The sequence below is a fragment of the Indicator indicator genome, chromosome 15, assembly GCF_027791375.1.
Source record: "Indicator indicator isolate 239-I01 chromosome 15, UM_Iind_1.1, whole genome shotgun sequence".
In the NCBI taxonomy this organism is placed as follows: domain Eukaryota; kingdom Metazoa; phylum Chordata; class Aves; order Piciformes; family Indicatoridae; genus Indicator; species Indicator indicator.
Genome location: NC_072024.1, coordinates 12803156 through 12823338, shown reverse-complemented (window position 1 = coordinate 12823338; position 20183 = coordinate 12803156). Strand labels below are relative to the sequence as shown.

The following is a 20183-nucleotide window of genomic DNA, read 5'->3' as shown; positions in this document are numbered from 1 at the left end:
CCCTTCCCATGACACCTGGGCAGCGCTCACAAATAACCTGTGTGAGCACTTAAATCCTGTCTGTGGGCTCCTGGGTTCTACATCTTTGTGTTGATAAGCAAAGCTGAACCCTAGAAGTCCCTGTGCTGGCACAAGGGGAAAGCAGAGCTCCTGTACAGGCCTTGGGCACCCAGGGTCCCTAGCTGGGCATCACCTCCATGCCAAAGGGTCTGCCTGCCATAGTGTCAGCCCAGAGCCATGCAAGACCCCAGGGGATTGTCCTCCTCACCGTGGTGGTTTCATCCCCCTGCAGATGTTCACGCAAGGACCGGTGCGAGCGGGCAGACGAGCCCCAGCGCTTCGCCTCTGACCTGCGGCAGTGTGTGCAGCTCACCGTGCAGCCGAAGAACATCTCCGTCACCATGTCAGAGGTCCCGGTAAGCCACCTCCGCTGCCTGCAGAGCCCCTCAGCCACCTCCTGACCCTCTGGAGAGGTGGCTGGGGAGGTGACAATTGGTGCAAATGATGGCTGGGGAGGCTGGCTGCATCGAAAGCAGCATAGCCAGCAGGTCGAGGGAGGTGCTTCTCCCCCTCTACTCCGCTCAGGTGAGACCACACCTGGAGTACTGTGTCCAATTCTGGAGCCCCTGTTACAGGAAAGATAGGGATGTACTGGAACGTGTCCAGAGAAGGGCCATAAGGATGAGCAGAGGGCTGGAGCACCTCTCCTGTGAGGAGAGACTGAGAGAGTTGGGGTTGTTCAGTCTGGAGAAGAGAAGGCTCCAAGGAGACCTTATTGTGGCCTTCCAGTATCTTAAGGGGCCTACAAGTAAGCTGGGGAGGGACTTTTTGGGGTGTCAGGTAATGATAGGACTAGGGGGAATGGACCAAAACTAGAAATGCTTAGATTTAGATTGGATGTTAGGAAGAAATTCTTCACCATGAGGGTGGTGAGACACTGGAACAGGTTGCCCAGGGAGGTGGTAGAAGCCTCATCCCTGGAGGTTTTTGCAGCCAGGCTGGATGTGGCTCTGAGCAACCTGATCTAGTGTGAGGTGTCCCTGCCCATGGCAAGGGGGTTGGAACTAGGTGATCCTTGAGGTCCCTTCCAACCCTAACAATTCTATGATTCTAATTAAAAATAACTAACGAATATACAACAAATAGGGAGACAGGGGATAGGAAGTCCGAGACACATAAAACATAACAAAATGCAGAGCATTGATAAGGGCTGGCCTATTGATGGAGGTAATAAGCCAGCTGATGATTATTCAGAATAGACATAACCAAGCAATAAATATTTCTCTGTAATACAAGCACCAGCATCAGAGATGCCATTTGCAGGCCAGTGATCTATCTAGCTCAATATCCTGTCTCTGACCCTGGCCTGCGGTAGATATTTTGGGATGAGACTTTGATGCACAACTCTCTGCTCTGTCTCTGTGCAGACAGAAAGGATGATGGACTTCCCTGAAGTATTTTCCAGGCCATTAGCACTGTGAAGAGAATATGAAACAGTGTATACTAGCAATAAAGTTTTGAAAACTGCCATGTCTGGATATCTGACGCTTAGGAGTCCTATAAGAGTTGGCCAAGGAGTTCCATGGCCTGCAGATATTTGTAGCATTGTGACTTTGTAATAAATAAGCAATGTTAAGAAAAGCCCTGAGAACGGAAAAGGTGCTCATTTGTTTTTTTCCCAGATGCAGCAAGGACCAAATGGTCAGAGACTGCTTAGTCTGATGTCAAGTTTAGAAAAACTAAAGGAAAAAAAACCTGGTGCAGGGTACAATTAATGAAGATTTAAGGATGGGAATATAATTAATGCCAGTCGATGTGGTTTTATGTCAAACAAACCACATTTTGTTCTTTGATGGAATTATGACTTGAATTAGAAGAGGGACTATGGGGATGTGATGTTGTTAGGCTCCTACAAGGCATTTGACTTGGTCCAACACAACATTCTGATTAAAAATTAGCATTATACAATATTGATAAAGCATGTGTTAAGTGGATTAAGAACTGGCTCCGTGACAGATCTCAAAAAGTCCTCAGCAGGTGGGAGTTTCCACTGGATGGAAACAGTTTGGAAAGTGCTTCTGCAGGGGCTGATGTTTGTTGGTGATGTGGAGATAAATGCAAGATGGCTGGGGATGGGACCCACTGGGATGCTGGGACTGAGGGGGTGGTGTGGGGTGAGATGTTCTTCAGAGCAGTTAGGTTTGAGTTGGACTGGTTAGCAGACAAATGGAGGTTTGACGTAGCCAAGTCTAAAGTTACACACAGAGGGAGAAGACAAGCATTCACTCAGTGTCCTAAAAAGTGGTGCTGGGACTGAGCCCTCGCTGTGGGGCTTTAATGATTCTTGGGTGAAGCTGGGAGCTATGTGGTGTGTCACCTCTCGAGTGGTTATCTCCCTGACCGATGGCAGGATGCTGTGCAGAGGTCTGGTGTGGTCAATGTGGGGACACTGTGCTCAGGCTGACGTCCAGATTTTGAAGGGAGAAGCTGAAAACCTCGTGTAAACATCATGTAAATGAGTTGAAAGCTGGAGAAAATGCCTTGCAGTGAGAGACTTCCACAGCTCAATCTGCTTAGCTTATCAAAAAGAAGATTAAGAGGTGACTTGATTACAGAGTATAAGTGCCTTTACAAGGAGCAAATATCAGGGACTAAAGGGCTTTTTAATCTATCAAGGAAAGGCATAACAAGAACTAATGGCTGGAAGCTGTGAAAAATTCAAATTAGAAATAAGGCAAGCATTTTGTAAAGTGAGAACTGCTGACCCTGAGAATGAACTTGCAAAGGGAGAGGTGGATTCCTTCTCTCCTCAGCTCTGCCAGAGTGGATGCCTTTCTGCGAAACACTCTTTGTCCCTGACTCTGTGCTTGGTCTTTGTAGAGAGGTTAGGTGTAATGGCTTGTGGTATGGTAAGGGCAGACAATGGGAGGCTGAGTCATTTCATCTTTTAACCCATTTGAATCTGCTCTCCTTGCCTGAGCAGGGAGGTCCAGGGATGGGGCTTGCTTGCAAAAGCCTGGAGCAGGTCTTCCCAGAATGTGTGGGTGGAAGAGGAGGGGTTGCAGCCCTGGTCTTTTGTGTTGGTTGGCTTTCACATAGCAGACACAGAGAAGTCTTTTTTGCTAGTCTCCTGTGTTGATGCTCTTGCCTCTCCTCCTCAGCTGGTCCTGCAGGCCTGGAATGTCCCAGACCTCTCAGCAGGAGTCAACTGCTCCTTTGAAGACTTCACGGAGTCTGAGAGCCGCATTGAAGATGGGAAGATCTATTGCAGTTCTCCCTCTGCCAAGGATGTAATCCCCATCACCAGGGGCCGTGGTGAGCCTTATGCCCTGGGGTTGGAAGAAAGCCCGAGACAAACCTTGTCCCACTTGCTGACCCACAGACAGATGTGGAAGAGGACAGTCCTCCCACAATGGCAGTTCCCAGTCCCTGAGCAGGACCTGCGTTGAATTCTTGGGGTGTAGGAGGAGAAGGACATTGCTGCTAGTAGGGAGCTGGTCCTTGGTCTCCTCCAAGCCATGGGCACAGCTACTTGTTGATGCTGTATTGGTCTGTACACCAGCCTGGGGCATGTTGTTCTTCTTCCCACCTATGGACCACTCCTTGGTAAATGTACTACAGCAGGTCATGGGCCATGCCCAGGTAGCCATAGGCTCTAGGACATTCTGCTGACCCCAGAAATGTTAACTTCCCCTTCAGTACCACCAGTACAACTCAAAGCACCTGCCTCCATGCCAGGAGGGTTGCAGTTAGCAGTAGGGGCTCAGAGCTGCATTTGGGCTCTGCTGGCCTGTTTGGTGGCTGACTGGAAGAACACCAGTTACCTGTTAGTAAACTGGGCTGGGTGGTGATGCCTAGCTCACTCCACCCATCATAAGCCTTGAGCTGAATGCTGGGCTGTGCACTGTGTTCTTTCTGATGCCTTTTCCTGCCTGTGTCTTTCTCAGGGGACAAGCGAGTGGTGAAGCTCTACTTGAAATCTAAGGAGACAGGAAAGAAATTTGCCTCTGTGGATTTTGTTTTCTACAACTGCAGCGTCCATCAGTCGTAAGTGGCTTGGTCTTCATGAGCATGCTGTGGGAGCAGATGGTGGGACAGTGTAAGACTGGGGGGGAGAGATCTCAGTTTTGTGGGTGCTGATGTTGCAAGAGAAAAGGGCAGTTGCACTGAGAAACCACCTCTGTTTGCCTTTGTAAACTGGGATGGTGACCAGAGCACCCACAATTGCTTTGGGCGTGCAGGAACGTGCAACATCAAGGCAGAACCTCACTTAAAAGCAGGTCTCTGGGTTTGGCAGAGCTTTGGAAGCAAAAAGCAAGCTTACTGCATTGCGGGCTGCAGCAATCCCTGTGACCGAAAATGCCAAGCACCTTGTTGTTCCTGGAAACAGTTAATAGGAGTGACTGGGTGATGCAAAAGGAGAAGCTTGTGTTTTCCTGCATACCTGCTTCCCAGGCTTGCTGGAGAGCCAGCTGGAAAATTACAGCAACATGGGATGGAGCATGCTGCATGTCCTGGGGCGTCTACTCAAGAATTTCCTAACTGGAAGTAACTGTGAATTTTCTTTCTTGTAAGGCTGCTGTGAAATCTACTCCACGTAAGGGTTGTTAGGCAGTCTGAGATATGCATGTGATAAAACAGAGGAGGTGTGGGTTATTGATGTGCTATCTAAGGAGGGTATCCAAAGCCTCTAACAGCAAGCTCCTGATGAGGAGCTGTGGATGGTGTGCTTGAGCAGTGGAGAGATGGCTCTGCTGTGGAAATGCTGGAGTAGATGCTGGGGTGTGTTAGGGCAAAGAATTTGGAGCTCAAGAATGCAAACGATTCTATTACCCTGCCAGAAACCTCCCATGGATGGTAGTGCTCCAGCTGATCAGTAATTATAGATAAGCAAATGCAGAGTGATCTCTTGGATGGCTTTTTGCAAAGTGTCTAGCCTGGCTCGGGGGCCTCTGCTGCAGGTTGCTTCTCCAAAGACTGTTTGGATTTTCCATTTTGATCAGGGAAAAGCAGGTGAGATGCAGGCACCCAGGCTGGGTACCTGCAGTGAGCTCTGAGGAGGATGAGTTGGAGGAAAGCCCCTGCAAATCTTGTGCATCACGAGGGGCCCTGTCTTGCCTGCCCTTTGTGCAGGGACCAGATCTTGGCTGGTCCTGGGAGTGCTGTGCTGGTGAGGGAGGAGAGAGAGAGAGTTTGCAAACTTGACTTTCTCCCTCACCTTGACTCCTAAGATGAGCTTTGTCTCCCTTCACGTCGTGTGGTTTCAATAACATTAGCTCAGCTTTGGCTCAGGCTGGCTGCATGTCATTATTTTGCAAATCAAAAAGCAAATTTGACTTTTATTTTTCTAAATGAAAGAATGAAGACTTTTAAGTACAAATGGCATCAGATTGGGTCCAATGGGGGCTCCAGCGTTCTGGTCCAGGGGGAGAAGGTGGTGAGGGAATTGGGAATTATTTTATGTGTCAGACACAGGAGGAAAAAAAACCCCAAGCCTCCCCCCACCAGCAAACCTACAACAAAGAGCCCTGACTGATTTATTACTGCGTTGATGTTTAATTTTGGATGCATTATTTAAAAAGGCTAATTATGGATGCATTAATATTTATGGCCTTGGGTTGGAGCTGATAGAAAAGTCCATGTTCTAGGCTGCTGAACGTTTTTATTATCTTCTTTACGTCAAGAATTTGGGGGTTTGGAGGCAGTTTTAACTATGTGACCTGCAGTCAAGTCATAGCCAAAGAGCATGGCAATACCTAGGATGATGCAATACTTTTAAATACCATTTTGCAGACAGCCGTCTTTAATGGATCTCTTTGGAGTTAATAGCTTTTCAGATCTAGGTTTCATATTTTGTGGAGGAAAATCTATACGTCAGCCCTGATAAATTCTGTATTAGGAACAATATGCTTTTCCACGAGGCTGATGTTTTTCCTGTGGAGATCTCTGATCACTGTGCATTACATTTTCTTTTCGTATTTTGGTGGCTTTACTCGGGTGGGAAGCCAGAGGCCTGAGTGTCAAATCATTTCTCAGCTGTGGATGAAATGCTTAGGTGAGGTTTTTCAGATGGTTGTAGAGAGATGGGAGGATAAGGCAGCTCTTCACTGGTGTCAGCTGAGCTAGCTTCAGGGAAGCCAGTGCAGCCTCCTCTGCATACACCAGGGAGAGTGTTCAGCAGACATCTGGAAAGGCATCAGTGAAACGTGCCATTCAAGCCCTTTTGCAGTCTGTGGGGCTGATCCTGCCACTGTGCAAGCATCCCTGCTCTCTTGTTCCTCATCACTTTGCAAAACTCTTCTTCCTATGCATTTTCAATGACTGCTGGAACCTGCTTGGACCGGGGAAGGCTTGCAGAGGGAGAGATACATCAATCCCATTTCCTACAGGGGGAGGATGAGTGCAGAGGAGATTGTGCTGTCTGTATGATTGGCTTGTGATGATCCAGGCTGAGGGATTGCCTTCCAGATAGAGTCCTGTTGCTGTCTCATCTGTTATTGCAGGGCTTTCTAGTGTCACACAGTGCTATGGGAATTGCAGACCAGCATCACTGGCTCCTGGAGTACTTCTCTGTGCAGGTCACTGGGAGCCCTGATCTGGGACTTGCACCCTCTCTGGGGGTCTATTCCTTGGTCCAGCACGGTCAACTGGCAAGTTTCAAGGTGTCTCAGTTTGGTGTAATACACCCCAGGAGCTTTGGGGCTGCTGTAGGGCTCAGGCAGGTGGTTGCAGTCAGTGGCATCTTTGGGCATCTTGCTCATAAAGGTTTGTGCATTAGGCAAGGGATGATTCTGGCTGAGCTGTGAGAAATGCATTGAAAGGGGGTGTGGAAAGCTGAAGGTCGATGCAGAAAAACGGGTCCCTTGCAAAAGCAAACATGGGTGGCTGAGGGTCACTGCCAGCCCATGGCAGGGAAGTAGGGCTGCTTGCACAGGCTCATCTGCAGCTCCTGGGGACAGACTGGTTCTTGTGGTGAAGGATGGAAAACCCCAAGACAGGGACTGGGGTGGGTTCCCTTGGGGGTTTCCTATGGGGTGCAGATCAAGCGCAGGCATTTAAAGACCGCACGGTGCTTTGATCGTCTAATGAATCGGCCTGGGTCCAGCTCGTGTGCAGGCAGATGTTAAGGTCGTCTTTGTCAGCATTAAACTCCCTCTTCAAAGCACTGGTAGGGAAATGAGTTCCCTTTCAAGATAAAGACATACCACCGGGCTCCCTGCCTGCCTCTGGCAGAGCCTGCACTTGCCAGCGAGGTGGGTGAGTGGGGAATCCTCCCAGAAAGTCAGCGAGCAATTCCAGGGAGTACCAAGGTTTATTTCTTCTCACTATTTTCAGCTTTGCTCTCTGGGATTCTCTTCTGGAAGCTCTGCTCTGTAAATCTTGTTACAGTTTGGCTTTTTGGAGAATGTGGCTGCAGGGATGGGGGTGGCAAGTGAAGAGGAATGGGGAAGAAAATGAGAGCCTTTGATGCTATGGGTAGGTTTTGCAGTGATGCTGGTTTTTGAGCACCAGCATGCCCAGCCATTGCAATATAGAAGCAAAAATCCAGGTGGTGGCACAGGGGAAGGGAAGAAACCATGTCAGCAGATCTGATGCTGAGAGGGGATCTGAGCAGCCTGGAAACCTGTGGTGGTGCAGGCCTGCACTGTCTGCCCTGTCTGGGAGGTAGTCATGATGCTACCTGCCTCATGGTTGTGCCTCACTGCAGTGTTGGCTGTGACACCCAGGTCCCACCAGCTGCTGAGTTTCTCAGAGGCTGGAGCAAGGGGCAGACATATCAGGTGGCTCTGGCTCCTCCTGGCTGGAGAGATGCGAGTCTGCTGTGACCCTGTCCCACAGGCCAAGCTTTCCCTATAAGCCTCCATTAAATAGATGGGATTTTAATGCACGTCCCAGGGGCTGTGCTGGGAGGTCAGGGCTGTGCTGATCTGGAGGCTGAGGCACCTGTTGGCACCCGTGGGACAATGCCAGCCCTTGTGCCACTCATTTACCACTGCCTTTCTCACTGCCTGCACCGTTGAGCACTCCACACATGGAGTGGCTGCTTCTCTGCTGGCCAGGCACTGCTTGTTTCCAGATGTTTCTAGATGCTTTCTTTTCAAGGCATGGACAGATGGCTGCAAGCAGTTGAGTGAGTCTATCTGAGCTAGCACAGCTGAGCTGCAAGGTGGTAACAGATCCCTCTGTATTCCCGGGCTGGGGCAGGTGGAAAATCCTGTAGGATGGCCTCAGAGACCACTTGAGATAACCTGGTTTATGTCACATTTGTTGTGAATGAGGAGGGCTGGTACAGCCTGGTGTTGTTTCAGTGAAACCTGGGTCTGATTCTGCATCCTCCATCTGCATGATGGCAGATGCCTTGGGCCACATTGCAGTGGGTCTGTGTGCCCAACCCCTACCCTTTGAGTAAAGCCCTTGGCAAAACCTGTCAGGGACAGAAAAGCATCAGGCTGGCATGAAAGGAATGTCAGAAATGGATTGAGATTGGCAGGGATGGACAGAGGTGAGAGCTGAGCTTCCACCCTGAACCTCTCCCTACTTTGGGTCTGGGCACAGATTGGGAAGGGCAGGGCTGCCTGTCGATCTTTGTAGAGGTTTGGGGAGCACTGACCATCTGTTCCTGCTGCTCCACAGGATATCCCCCCTCTCCCTGAGGCAGAGAGATGGATATAAAACCCAAAGCTCTGCAGTTCAGCTCCTCACCCCTGACAGCTGCTGCTCCAGATGCAGACTGTGCTGGAGCTGAGTATTTGCAAAGGATACAGCCTCCTGCCAAGAGGAGGTCTGAGGAGCAGTTGGGGGGCTTGCAGGCAGTCTGTGCTGTGCATGTGCAGATGCTGTTTCCATCAGCACCATGTTTATAGTTTCCCTTCTTAATGATCCTCTCTTGCTCTTGGTGCTGTTCAACTTGTCCCCGTCCCTCCTCCCTGCCCTTCGCTCTGTGTCCTTCTTTCTGGAATATGCTGCTCCATGGAAGCAGGCTCAGTGTGTGTGTGTGTGTGTATGGTGCTCACATGCCCTCTCCCTCTCGTGTTTGCTACCCAGGCTTATCTCAGCCCTGTGGACACTAGTTTTGTTTTCAGCCTTTCCCACTCACCCCTCTCAGTGCACTGAAGAGCTCTGGGCTTCTCTGGGCATGTGACATGCCCAGGGCTGGGACAGTGGAAGGGAGACTGAGCCTGGGTCTGCATTACTTCAGATCAGGCATGGAGGCAGCTGCAACTTCACCATGGCAGCTGGAGGTGCATTCTGCAGAGCTGTTCATGTGCCCAGTGAGGAGCCAGTCCCCAAAGCCACCCTGGCTCTGGGTTTGTCCTGTGATGCTTGTGGCCCTGAATGTTCCATGGAGATGCACTCAGTTCTGAGATGCTCCTTAACTTTCCTGCTGCCCTCTGCACACAGCTGCTTTTCTGCCACCATGTGAGGTGTTTCCCTAGCATGGCTTAGCAAGTTTGGGACTGATTATGAAAGTGGAGTGGGTCTTGACCCAGCTGTGTAGTGAGTTAGGGACAAGAGTGGTAGTTGTGAGGAGGCTCCAGCTTTGCCCCTGTGTCACTCAGGGGTGGGCAGGGCTGCCTGCTCTTTCTGGAGGTGCTTGCAGGCTGGCAGTGAGCCTGGGTTTGTTTTGGAGTGATCCTGAAATGTGGCTCAGAGGCTGGTGCCACTTCTGTCACATGAAGGCAATAGGAGGCAAGAAAGGCACTTCTAATGGGTCTGACCCCTTTCCCCATTCCCAGCCTAAGCTTCATCTCCGCTGGTCCCTGGTATGGATGGGGAGGAGGCAGATGGGGAGCAAGCTGTGGGGCCATGTCTTCACTGCACCTCCAGCATCGTTTTTCTGCCGGGCTGGGCTTCTTGCACTCCTGGCACGCTTTGGGGAGGGAGGGGGACTTCAACACATGAAGGAGAGCCTCCCCCTAATTATCAGGAGTGATGAAAGCCTCTTAGGCAAGAAGTGACGAGGGAAGAGTGCCTGACCGTGGGAAGGAGAGAGACGGCACAGATGGCATCATGCTGCAGAGCAACCTGCTCCTGTGCCGGGAACAGCCAGCAGTGACACGCGGGCACACCGAGGATAGGGTCCTGACCATGCCACCTGGCCTGACCTGCAGCCAGGGAGCCCTGCCTCAGCTCCTGCTTTGGGTTTTGGGCAGCATTGCAGGGCAGCGGGGTGGTTATGTGGACGTGCTGAGGCTGGCAGGACCCAGGCAGGCTAGAAGCGGGGTTTCACCGTGTTACTGGCACCTAGATGCTGGCGTGCTTGCCACCTTACAAGGTCTTTGGCCAGCTGGGGGGTGCTGGCCCAGATAGGCTTTAATTGCAGCAGAGAGATGTTACAGAGCGAGATGCATGGCCTGAGTGCTCTGAGTGCTGGATGTCCTTCTGGCAGATGGAGAGCCACAGCAGAAGGGAGAGTGTGAAAACCATCTCTCAGGATGGGGCTGTAGAAATGGCTCGGTTAAGTTATAAGCAGTTGGAAGGGCTGAAGTAGGAGGGAGGGAGCTGTGCACCCCAGGGTGTATGTGGAAGATAACCTGAGATACTTTATGTCCTTTGGCAAATGGAGACCAGGAGACCAGCTGGGACTGCAGTAGTTAAATGGCAAAGGAGGCCCTCAGGTGAGGAGGGTCCCAAAATAGACAAGATTTGGCTTTGGCCCTGAAGAACTGCAGAGCAGAGCTGCAGCTTCTCCAGGCTGGGGTGCCCAGATCAGGGCTGTGCTAGGTGCTTCACCCAACTGCTTTGAGGTGCCTTGTGAGGTGGTGGAAAAGGGACTGGGGAGTCTTTTTTAAAGACCTGATGGCTGGAAGATCTCCCCTTTGCAGAGGGCTGATGTCATGAGAGAGTTGGTGGTTATGTCCCAGCACATGCCTTTCAACTGCTTGGACTATGCTCCTCTCTTACATGACCTCTCTGTGGTTGCTCTACTTCCGTGAGGATTAACCCATGCTTTCCCTGCCCTGCTGCCTCCATGCCGTGGATTTGCCTGCTCACCAGTCGCTGCTCAAGTCCTTATCAGGGGAACGGTATCCAGGAGCCACCCTTGGCTTCATTTGTGTCCCTTGCTCCCCCCACCCTCTGCACCTCCCTCCATCAAAGCAACCAGAGATAGGAGGTTGTGGCTCTGCTTTTAAGTTGAATCTCTGCAGCTGAAATAAAATTGCATATATTTGCATAAGGAGCATCTCAATTAGCATATTTGTGGGTAAAGCTAAAAGGGCTGTTCATTTGAAAGTGAAAATGTGAGCGAAACATGGAAATGACTTCCAGCCCCCTTTGCAAGCAGCTTAATTAAATATTTCCTTAGTGTGTGCACATGGATTTGGGAAGCTCTTGCTGTATATGTAATGGTGTGTGAAACCCTGTGAACTTCTGGGGTGGGCACTGGCATTCTGAGCTGCCCACACTCACACCTCCAAGGTGACAAGTGTCTGCTGGAGGGCAAGGGATTTGGCATGTCAGTCTCTGCCACCCGAGGATCTCCCTCTACAGGAGTTTTCTTTCTGCCCCTCACACAATGGTGCTCTACTTTCTGTGTTGTTTCCCAGGGGCAGAGGCGGGGAGGTAGCAGTGATTTAGAAGCGGGATCAGGCTGGGCAGGGCTGCTGCCAGAGCTGTGTTCAGGGGAAGATCATGCCTTTGATTAAATATAATTGCTCTGGTCCTGATCCTGTCCATACTCAGATCAGCGAGGGCAGGTATGTGCCTTCTAGGAAGACAAACGGTGCTACTGCTTTTTTTTCCATCTCTCTTTTTTGTTTTGTTTTGTTTGTTGTTTTTTTTGGCTTTTTTTAAAGGCAAGGATGATTATTTTTCTTGCCTTCAATCTCGTACCTCAACTTGGCTGTGTGGGACATGCCTTGGCACAGACCTTGGGGTAGTGTGGTGGGGAGGGCTCAGCCCCTTCCATCTGCACAAGGGTGAGGGCCCCAAAAGCTGTGGGGTGGGTGGGATCCCTTGCACTTGCAAATAGGGATGCCTCATGGTGCAGAGAGGGTGTGGTTTTAGTGGGAAGTGGTTTGTAAGGGAATAGGCTTTTGGGGTGCTGCTTGTGTGAATGGTTGCACAAAGAGGGGACCCTGTGTGTCCTCTCCTGTGTGAGGAAGAGGCATTGGCTTTCTGGAGCTGGGGTTTTTGCTAAGAGAGGTACAGAGCAAAGCACGGGGGCCCCGGCATCCCCCGGAGCCTGAGTACATCCTCCGGGAGAGGGGAGCACGTGCGATCACACCGCACAAAGAGCCTGGAGAGGAGGCTGAGGAGGGAGATAGAAGCATCTCAGGCTGGAGAGAGGGGGTGGAAGCACACACAGGCACGCAGGCGCGGCTGCGGAGGGCTGAGGAGGCGGGGGGCTGAGGGAGGGGGTCACACACAACCTATTGTGAGCGGCTGAAAGGCGCTACAGTCCCGAAATGTTAATCTGACCCAACCTTTCCCCAGTTATAATTTTCCTCTCAATGAGTGTGCATTAATCTGGCCCTTTCTCCCCTGTTTTCCTGCGGTGCAGAGCCCTTGTTCGGCCGCCTCTCGCTAAAATCGCCTTTCAACGAACCCAAATAAAGCTCCCAAAGTCTGGAGCTCGGCCCCCGCCCAGTCGCGGGGCGGGCAGGGTCAGCTTGCCAAGCAGAGGAGAGAGCGCAGCCGCCGTGCCTGGGGCACAGACCCTGCAGTGCCGGAACGGCTCTTTCCCCTCACCCTGCCGTGGGTCAACCTGGCAGCGTGTGCAGGCAGCTCGCCTTCCAGCCTGCTGGTTCACAGCTCTCGCCCCACGCGTGAGGGGTCCTTCCTACCCAGGCATACAGGATTGCCTGTAGATGCTGTCCTGCCGAAGCATCCCGAGAAGTGCCCCAATGGACCCTGCCTTGCTGTTGCCCTAACCCCTCCCACTTCTCTCTCTCTGCAGCTGCCTGTCCTGTGTGAACGGCTCCTTCCCCTGCCACTGGTGCAAGTACCGCCACATCTGCACCCACAATGCTGCTGACTGCTCCTTCCTGGAGGGACGGGTGAAGCTCTCTGAGGTAAGGCAACGTCAGCCAGCTTCCCTCTCCTGCCCCAGTCCTGTCGTGGCCTGCTGCCCTACAGGGATGTGTTTAGAAGAGAGCAAACTGCATTGGAAACCTTTCCCACCACCTTGCCTAAGGTGCTAGGGCTGCCTGGGAAGCAGAGGAGGGGTGGGAAATGCCAGCGGGGAGAGGCTGTGTTGCTGCGGAGAGGCTGCTTGGGAAGTGCAGCCCAGAGCACTTTAGGCTGAATGAAGGGAAAGACAAAGGCAGAGACGCTGAAGCATTTTCCTTTGATGTTTCTGAAGGGAGCAAGCTTGAACTGTCATTGCAGAACAACTTGTTTTCAGAGAGGGGAAGGTTGAAATCCATAAAACAAACGGTTTTGCTACACCTCAAACATTCTTCCTCTCGAATGCTTTGCTAAGAAATGTGTTCTTTTGTGGGGGTTCATCCTGTGCAGTATCCATGCCACCCACTGGGGAAACCTGTCACTGACAGGGTGCTTGCAGAAGGTCCTAGTGTCCCCAGCCTTTTGTAGCCTTTCTGGCTGCTTGGGTTGGGTCTGAAGGTTTGGCAAGCAACTGCTGGCTGTACAGTAAATGCTGGCTTGGATCTACAAGGGAGAGTTTTTGGAAGGAGAGTTTCTCTTCTGTCCTTGTCCTGGAAGGGGCCTGTAATTGGAACTTCGGTTCCCCAATACCTCTGGCAGAGGCCCAGCAGGAAAGGTTTGCTGGGAGTAAAGCCATATGCTGTCCTCATGAGAACAGCTCAAGTGGATGTTGTCCTGGAGAAAGCATTTGCCCAGATCATCTCAGATAAAGTTTGGTCTCTCAGTTCTGGCAGAGCTGTTGTCCCAGCAACCTCCCAGCCCAGGACTGGTCCCCAGAAGCAATGGTGAACAAGAAAAGCTTGTCTGCACTTCATAGACCATGTGTGAAGGCAAGCAACTGAGATGTCCCTCGAGGTATTTGCAGTCCTGGCTGGCACTGAGAGGAAGCCTGCCTCTGTATCTCCCCATTTGGGAGGAGCAGCATCTCTGAGTGAATTGCCATCCCCTATAATTAGTGTCTTCTGAGATCTATGGGCTCATGGGTGTCCTTCTTGATCAGGGCTGTTGTCCTCCCTGTGTCCCCCTGCTTCTGGGCTGGGAGCACGCATGGAGTCAGACAGATCCCTCTGTGGCGGAGACACCCCAATTAATTTCCCCTCTCTGCCTCTCTCATCACTCAGAGAACTCTCTCACAGGAGAGAATGGCAGAGCTGGGCCATTACTCAGCCATTGCCCAGCCACCAGCAACACTAATTGATTTTGTGCCAGGGGTGGGATGGATGGAGAAGCTTCTTTCCATGTACTGAGGCTGAGCCCTGCATGGCTTCTCTGCTCCTGTGGTGTGGGTCAACCTGGACTGGAGGCCAAGTGTCAAGCCTAGGTCAACCCACCACATCCCTGTGGAAAAACAGAGCACCTGCTACTTCACCCAGGAGAGCTGCTCTGTCTGTGGGGGAACATTTGGGTTTTTCAACCTGCATAGAGAGCTTCTTGGATGCTCCCTGGTTTGGAGCCTCCAGGTACTTCAGGAATTGATGGACCTGCAGAAGATGATAGTTTCCCTGCACAGGGCCATGCTGGGCTCTTGTTGTGATCCTTAGTCCAACCATGGAGCTGAGTCAAGCTGCTTCTCAGCCAAGTGCATTGGAAGAGATGGAAAAACCCAGCCATCACTCTTGTGTGTGGACAGGTGGGGTTGATGCTTGCAGCCCCTCTGCCAGCATCTCAGATGGCACAGTGATGGCTTTGCACTGTGCCTTCCACCACACAGCCAAACTCCAGGCTCTGGCACTTTCCCACACCTCCCTGGCATTGTCATCCAAGTGCAAGGAGCATGTAACATGCCCATGGGTTCTTGAGGAGGGGGGATTTGGTAACATGTTTTCTGCTAGTTTCTACCCTGAAGACATCTGTTGATGAATGGGCCTGTCCCAGTTGTCCCAGAAGCCCTGGTACTGCTTCTGCAAACACATGTGGTGTCCAGACCACTGGATCCTGGTGGCTGTCTTCTGCCCAGTCCCCTTGCTGAGGGCATGGAAGGCTGCTGGGCTCTTCCCTCTTCCCTGCCAGGCAAACCCAAAAAGCTTCTGGCTGAACCTCCCAGGGATGTTATCTTTGGGACTCATGCATTTCTTCCACAAACCAGCTGCCTGGGAACTCATTTCACTCCAGAGCAGCCTGCCCCACAGCAGACCTTTTGACCACACTGGGACCTGGAGTGGTGCCTGGCTTGGGGTTTGGAGTGCTTGGCTCAGCCTGCTTGCACATTGGTGTGGCCTTGGCTGTTCCCAGCAGCATGGTCAGACACCCTCAGAGCAGCTGCTGCTGCGGGCTGCGTGTCTGGGCAGCAAGCTGCATCATGAGACATCCCATTCCCATCCTCAGCCATCCTGATCTTCAGTGTGGTGGGCAAGGGAACTGAGTGCCAACCCATGGCACCACTGGACAAGTTAATGATAGGTGTCCAGCCCCGTCCTCTGTGGGAGGATGTCTAATGGGAGGGCTGTTTTAAGCAGAATTTGGTCTGTCTCTGTTGACTGTAGTGTGGTGGGCACTGGTCAGAAGAGGCAGGGGCAAACGTTAACAGCAGTGCTTAACTCTGCCTCCCCTGGTTCCCACGGGTGGTTCACCATAGTTTCCTGGGTAGGAAAGTAGCAGCTGTTTGGTAGGAACACTTGAAGAGTGACCCACAGCACTCTGCCCTGGGTATGCCAGGAATGTTTGCCTGGATTTCTAGGGTTGGCAGGAGAGGAACAGGGCGTGGGTAGGAGCCACCACTCGTGTAAATGTGCCTGGGAACAGTGGCAGCAGGAAGGATGTCCCTGCCTGCTGGCTGCAGTGGCTTGAAGCCTGGGCTCCAGAGATAGTCCCCCTCTGTGGCTTGCTCTGCCTGGTGATGAAGCAGCACAGGCTGCTGTTCACTTTTCCCTGCTCATGGTGCTCAGTGGTGGCTGCAGGGTGATCAGTGGTGGAAGCTGGAGCTTCCCATTCCAAAATCTGCTCTCCTGCAGCAGTTCTTGCTGCCTGCTTTGTCACGTTCTCCTCCAGCTGGAAAACCAGTTTTAACAGAGACTATCCGAGTTGTGCTGTGTTTGGGAAAGTGTGCCTCAGGGGTCTTGCTTTTCTGCTTGTCCCATTCCTGCCTAGCTCTCTGCTCCTGGGGCTGGGGCTCTGCAGGAAGGGCTGTTTGCAGCAGGACGGGGAGCTCCAGGGGCTGTGCAGAGCGTTCCAAGGGATGCAAGTGTTGGGCAGTGCTGCAGCAAGCTTCCTTAGTGGTTGGCATTGCTCATAGGGGATATGAGTTGTCCCAGTGCCCCCACTCCTCTGGGCACCCTGGGCGCCCACCAGCACCAGGTGCTTCCTGTTTGGGCGCAGGCTGACATTTTTGCTGGATGAGACACTTCTGCCTGCAGATGCGGAGCATGTGACGTCACGAGGGGACTCTGCTCAAACTGCAAGTCAGCAAAAGCAGCTCCTGGCCTGCATGGGGAGAGGGATGCACAGCACTGCTGCGCTGCCTGGTCTCACATGGACTCACCCACAGCCTTGGCTGGGCTGGCAGCAATAATTACAGGAAAAACAGGGAGGTGGAGGTGTTGGAGAGTGAGCTGAGAGCTAATCCTTGCAGAGGTGAAGGTGCATGCCACCTGTGGGATCCCCTGCAATGTGGAGAGGGATCAAGCAGGTGGGGACTTCTCCCTCATCAGTACTTCTGAACTGGGAGCCCATGAGCCTTGCAGTGGTGGGTGCCAGCTGTTATCAACAGCAGTGGGTGTGTGGGGGCTCCTTGCTGTGAGCTTTGAGCTAATTCTGAAAGAGGAGCAACTGAAGCCCTTTGCAGAGGGGCAGCCGTGGTATGGAGCAGGGTGGTGGCAGAGCAGCACCAAGGGTCCCTAGACTGTCCCAGCCCCCTCACCATTTCCAGGTTGGGGCTGGCACCACTTTTCCTCTTTGCTTTTGCTTTGTTTTGGGGATGAAGTTTCTTCCCTCCGAAATCATGCTTTTGCAAAATACAGGCTTGTGAAAACCAGGAAGCCTAAAGAGTAAAATGAGTTGGTGTTTTGTGTCAATACTTGCTAAATGAAACAGTTTCTTTGTCATTTCTCAGCATCATTGGAAAGTGATTCTGCTAGATTAATCCTGCCAGCTGAGATAAAGCCTGGTGCTGGGCAAGGTGTGGCCCAGCTGGCTGTGGGGTGGCAGGAGGCAGCTGGGCAGTGTTGGCCACGTGTGGCTGCTGGTGGCCTTTAGGCAATAGCTGCCCCTGCAGCCACGGTCATGGGGAGCCTCATGAGAGCAGCAGAGTGGCTGTGTCCACCCCCAGTGCTGCTGCTGCCGTTTCTGTTTTCGGAGCAGCTCACTGCAGCACACGTTATTCCTCCTTGATATTATTTCAGGCTGATACTTCCAGGAGGCTCTGCCATAGGTGTGAGACCTCTGCCTGGCTTGGCAAAGCCCACGTGGGATTGCATCAGGCTGTTGTTGCTGAAATGGCTCCCGCTGGGGCCATGGAGCTGTTTTGCTGCCTGAGCCCATTTATTTTTGCTCCCTTCTTCTCCCCTGTGCTTTGCAACAGGGCTCACCAGCTTCCCTGGAGCAGCTGGGAGCCTGTGGCTATTAAAAGTTGAGTGCTTTGCCCTCTCAGTGGCTCCTTCCTTGGGGAGTGCAGGACCTAGCAAGGTCGTGGTAAGCCCTTTGCTCTTGCCTTCTTCCCTGGCTTGGACTCACCAGCATTGATACATTGTCTTCTGGGCAGCTTGCAGCTGGGCTAGTTGGGGTGATGCTGCTTTGAACTGGTCATGGATAGAAGCAGCAGCAGCAAAACTCACTTCAGAGCAGGTTCTTTGCAACACTGCAGAAGCACATTGCAGTGTCAAAGTGTGAAAAGGCTTTTCTGTCTACCTGTGAAGGAAGAGGAATGGAGGCTGTTAAGAGAAACAGGAGGGTTGGGAGGGTAGCCTGGCAAGGCATAGGCCAGTAGGCATTATCTCTGAAACCTCCTGACTGCAGTGATGGTGTTAAAGCCCATCTTGGTATCAGTTGTTTTGTCCAAATATGTGCTGCTGTTGCAGTGCTTTCAGGTCCCACAGCTGAATCTTCTCCCCACGTCATACCTGGATCAACCTGAGCTGTGGAAAACATCCCGCTGCCTTGCCATGAGTTTCCTCTGTGCTATCTCTGTCTTCTGAGCAGCCCTGAGATGCTGGTTTGGGGTTGGCTGCACATAAAGATTTACTCCAGCCTGTCCTCAGGGTGCTATTTTGGCAGAGCATTGCCCAGCCCGCCAGGCAAGGGAGGGTCGCAGGGGTGTTGAGTGGTGTTCCCTTCTCACCAGCTGCTTCTTGTTTCCCTTGCAGGACTGCCCCCAGATCCTGCCCTCCACCCAGATCTACATCCCTGTGGGTGTAGTGAAGCCCATCACCCTGACAGCCAAGAACCTGCCCCAGCCGCAGTCTGGCCAGCGCAACTATGAGTGCATCTTCCACATCCCCGGCAGCACCACGCGAGTCACCGCCCTGCGCTTCAACAGCACCAGCATCCAGTGCCAGAACACCTCGGTGAGTGCCCGGCTCGCCTGGGCGCCGGCTGCCTTGGCAGGCTGCTCCTTCCGGCCCTGCCCTGGCACCTCCCTGGCTGGTTGCACAGCTGGCTGTGCTCTCTCTGGGCAGGTAGTGGGGGTTTCTGGTGCTTGTGGGGTGTGAGGTGGGCTCCCCTTGCTTCTCCCAGGTGTGTGGGAAGGCTGCTGCTTGGGGTCATCCTGGGTAGGATCAGTGCCAGAGCCGTCCTGGGGGACCCGCCAGGCTTTAGGAGCACTTCCAAGGAAATTGGCTTTGGAAAGCTGAAGAAAGTTGCCTGGGCTGGAGCCAGCTGGCCCGAATGTGCCAGAGCCTTGCCGCATCCTTCTCCCTGCCTGCTTTTGCTTCCCCCTGACACCGAGCCATACCCCTTTACAGGGAGATTGAGCTAACACCTTCTCTGTGTCCTGCTGTGCATACGCTTCCCCACATGCAGCCATGCCTACAAGCTCCATGAATGCTTCCCCTGCAGCCCCTCTGCATCTCTGGCTTCACCTGGCAGCTACCTCATCCCACCACCTGCCTGCCTGCCTGTTCTCCATCCCCAGGCCCTGCTGGTGCATTGCTCCCTGCCTCTCTGTCCTTGAACCCTGCAGCTCTGTCACTTTAGCTCTCTCTGCAGGCAACTCTGCCTGGTCTGCCCTCTCTGGTTCTCTTGTCACTAAGCGAGAGGTTGTTTGGTGGCCCCTCAGTGAGCTGTGTATGTGCCTCTTGCTGTGCAAGGAGTACCCAACCCATAAGAGAACTCACCCAGGGTGTTAAGAACACCCCCTGGGAACAGATTTTGCTCAGCTCCTCCATTGCTCAGCTCCTCAGCTACTCTGCTGAGCTCTGCACCGACCTGCCCTTGTCTGCATGGAGCTAGCCCTCCCTTCTCCTTCTTGTTTAATCCTTTTAAAATTTGTTTTCCATCACTCACACTGTGAAAGCTCATTTGCAGCCCAACACCAGCGCCAATCCCTGCTCCCTTTGGTGGCACGAGTGACATTTAGAGACCATTGAAGATGAGCCCTGTCTCCCTCCTGCCTCCAGCACTTCCTGGGGCTGTGAAGCATTTGAGCAGGGCGAGCATCCTGAGTCACTGCCTCCTGCTCCCAGCAGCAGTGCTGGAGATGCAGTGCTGCAGAGGCTCGCTCTTGGTGACATGCAGTTTGCAAAGAGCAGAAGTGGTCCCTGTCCTGAGCTGCTGGCTGGAAATGTTAGTGGTGGGACTGTGCTTGACCTGGAGGCAAATGCAGGCAGTGGCACAAAGTGCAGGCTCCAGAGAGCAGCAGGACAGGAACAGTGTCTGCAGGACTCTGCTGCCATTAAAGAGGCAGTTTAAGCAAAGGTTTGTGGTCTTGCTACTCTGTTTGGGGAAGAAAAGAAGCTGCCCAGTGGAGCTGGCTTGGCTGCTGGTCCCTGATCTTAATAGTGACTCTCATCAGGGCTTCATCATGCAGTTCTGCCCCTGGACCCAGTCTTACCCATCACCAGCACAGGTTGGTGTTAGTGTTTCAAGGGAAATGCAATGGCTGTGTGCAAAGAGACATCACGGTGGTGGGGATCCCTTCACTG

General features: G+C 52.6%; 1 protein-coding gene across 2 annotated transcripts in view; it reads left to right on the top strand.

Moving 5' to 3' along the window:
- Nucleotides 1-20183, top strand: part of PLXNA1 (plexin A1) — a 104586-nt gene that overhangs the window by 39588 nt on the left and 44815 nt on the right. For both annotated transcript variants that reach the window (XM_054387464.1, XM_054387463.1), the window contains exons 5-9: nt 293-416; nt 3162-3315; nt 3948-4047; nt 12902-13016; nt 18408-18608. In XM_054387464.1, coding sequence (XP_054243439.1) covers nt 293-416; nt 3162-3315; nt 3948-4047; nt 12902-13016; nt 18408-18608 — 694 coding nt within the window. The remainder of the gene's footprint in view (nt 1-292; nt 417-3161; nt 3316-3947; nt 4048-12901; nt 13017-18407; nt 18609-20183) is intronic.